At 66.7% G+C, this 433-nt stretch overlaps 1 protein-coding gene across 1 annotated transcript in view; it reads right to left on the bottom strand.

Moving 5' to 3' along the window:
* IQCE (IQ motif containing E) overlaps positions 1-433 on the bottom strand; it is a gene marked incomplete at its 5' end in the record, with an annotated part of 26311 nt that overhangs the window by 14004 nt on the left and 11874 nt on the right. The window contains 1 exon segment of the mRNA XM_014530979.1: positions 240-289. Within this exon segment, the coding sequence (XP_014386465.1) occupies positions 240-289 (50 nt within the window).

Below are 433 nucleotides of genomic sequence, written 5' to 3'. Positions count from 1 at the left end.
ACACGGAGGCCGCGGCGGGACCAGCGCCTCCCTGTCTGCTGACAGCTGTGCCATCTGGGCGCGGACAGGGGACCCTGCGTCTGGGAAGTTAGTGCCTGCGACGCTGAGCGGGGGCTGTGGTGGGTGTGGACAGTGACAGCACAGGGACGTGCTGTTGGCAGTGAGCAGGGGACTGAGGGCACCTCCGTAACCATGGCAATGGCCCCCAGAGGAGGGAGTGTAACACGAGATCATCGTACTTCCGTCCCGACGGTTCCGAGCTCGCCAGCAGCGTCTGGAGGCGGTGGATCTGTGGACACAAGAGAAAGGCGTGGAGTCCTAGCGCCACGGACGCCTCCCCGGAGCGCAGTCACAGGCCAGCTCTACCCGGGCGAGAGGGAAGCGCTGGGTGCCTGACTCACGTTCACGGTGGCAGGGGACCGGGTGGCCACCC

Source organism: Myotis brandtii, unplaced genomic scaffold, assembly GCF_000412655.1.
Source record: "Myotis brandtii unplaced genomic scaffold, ASM41265v1 scaffold786, whole genome shotgun sequence".
NCBI lineage: Eukaryota > Metazoa > Chordata > Mammalia > Chiroptera > Vespertilionidae > Myotis > Myotis brandtii.
The sequence above is the reverse complement of the archived record's forward strand: the minus strand, read 5'-3'. Positions and strand labels throughout refer to the sequence as shown.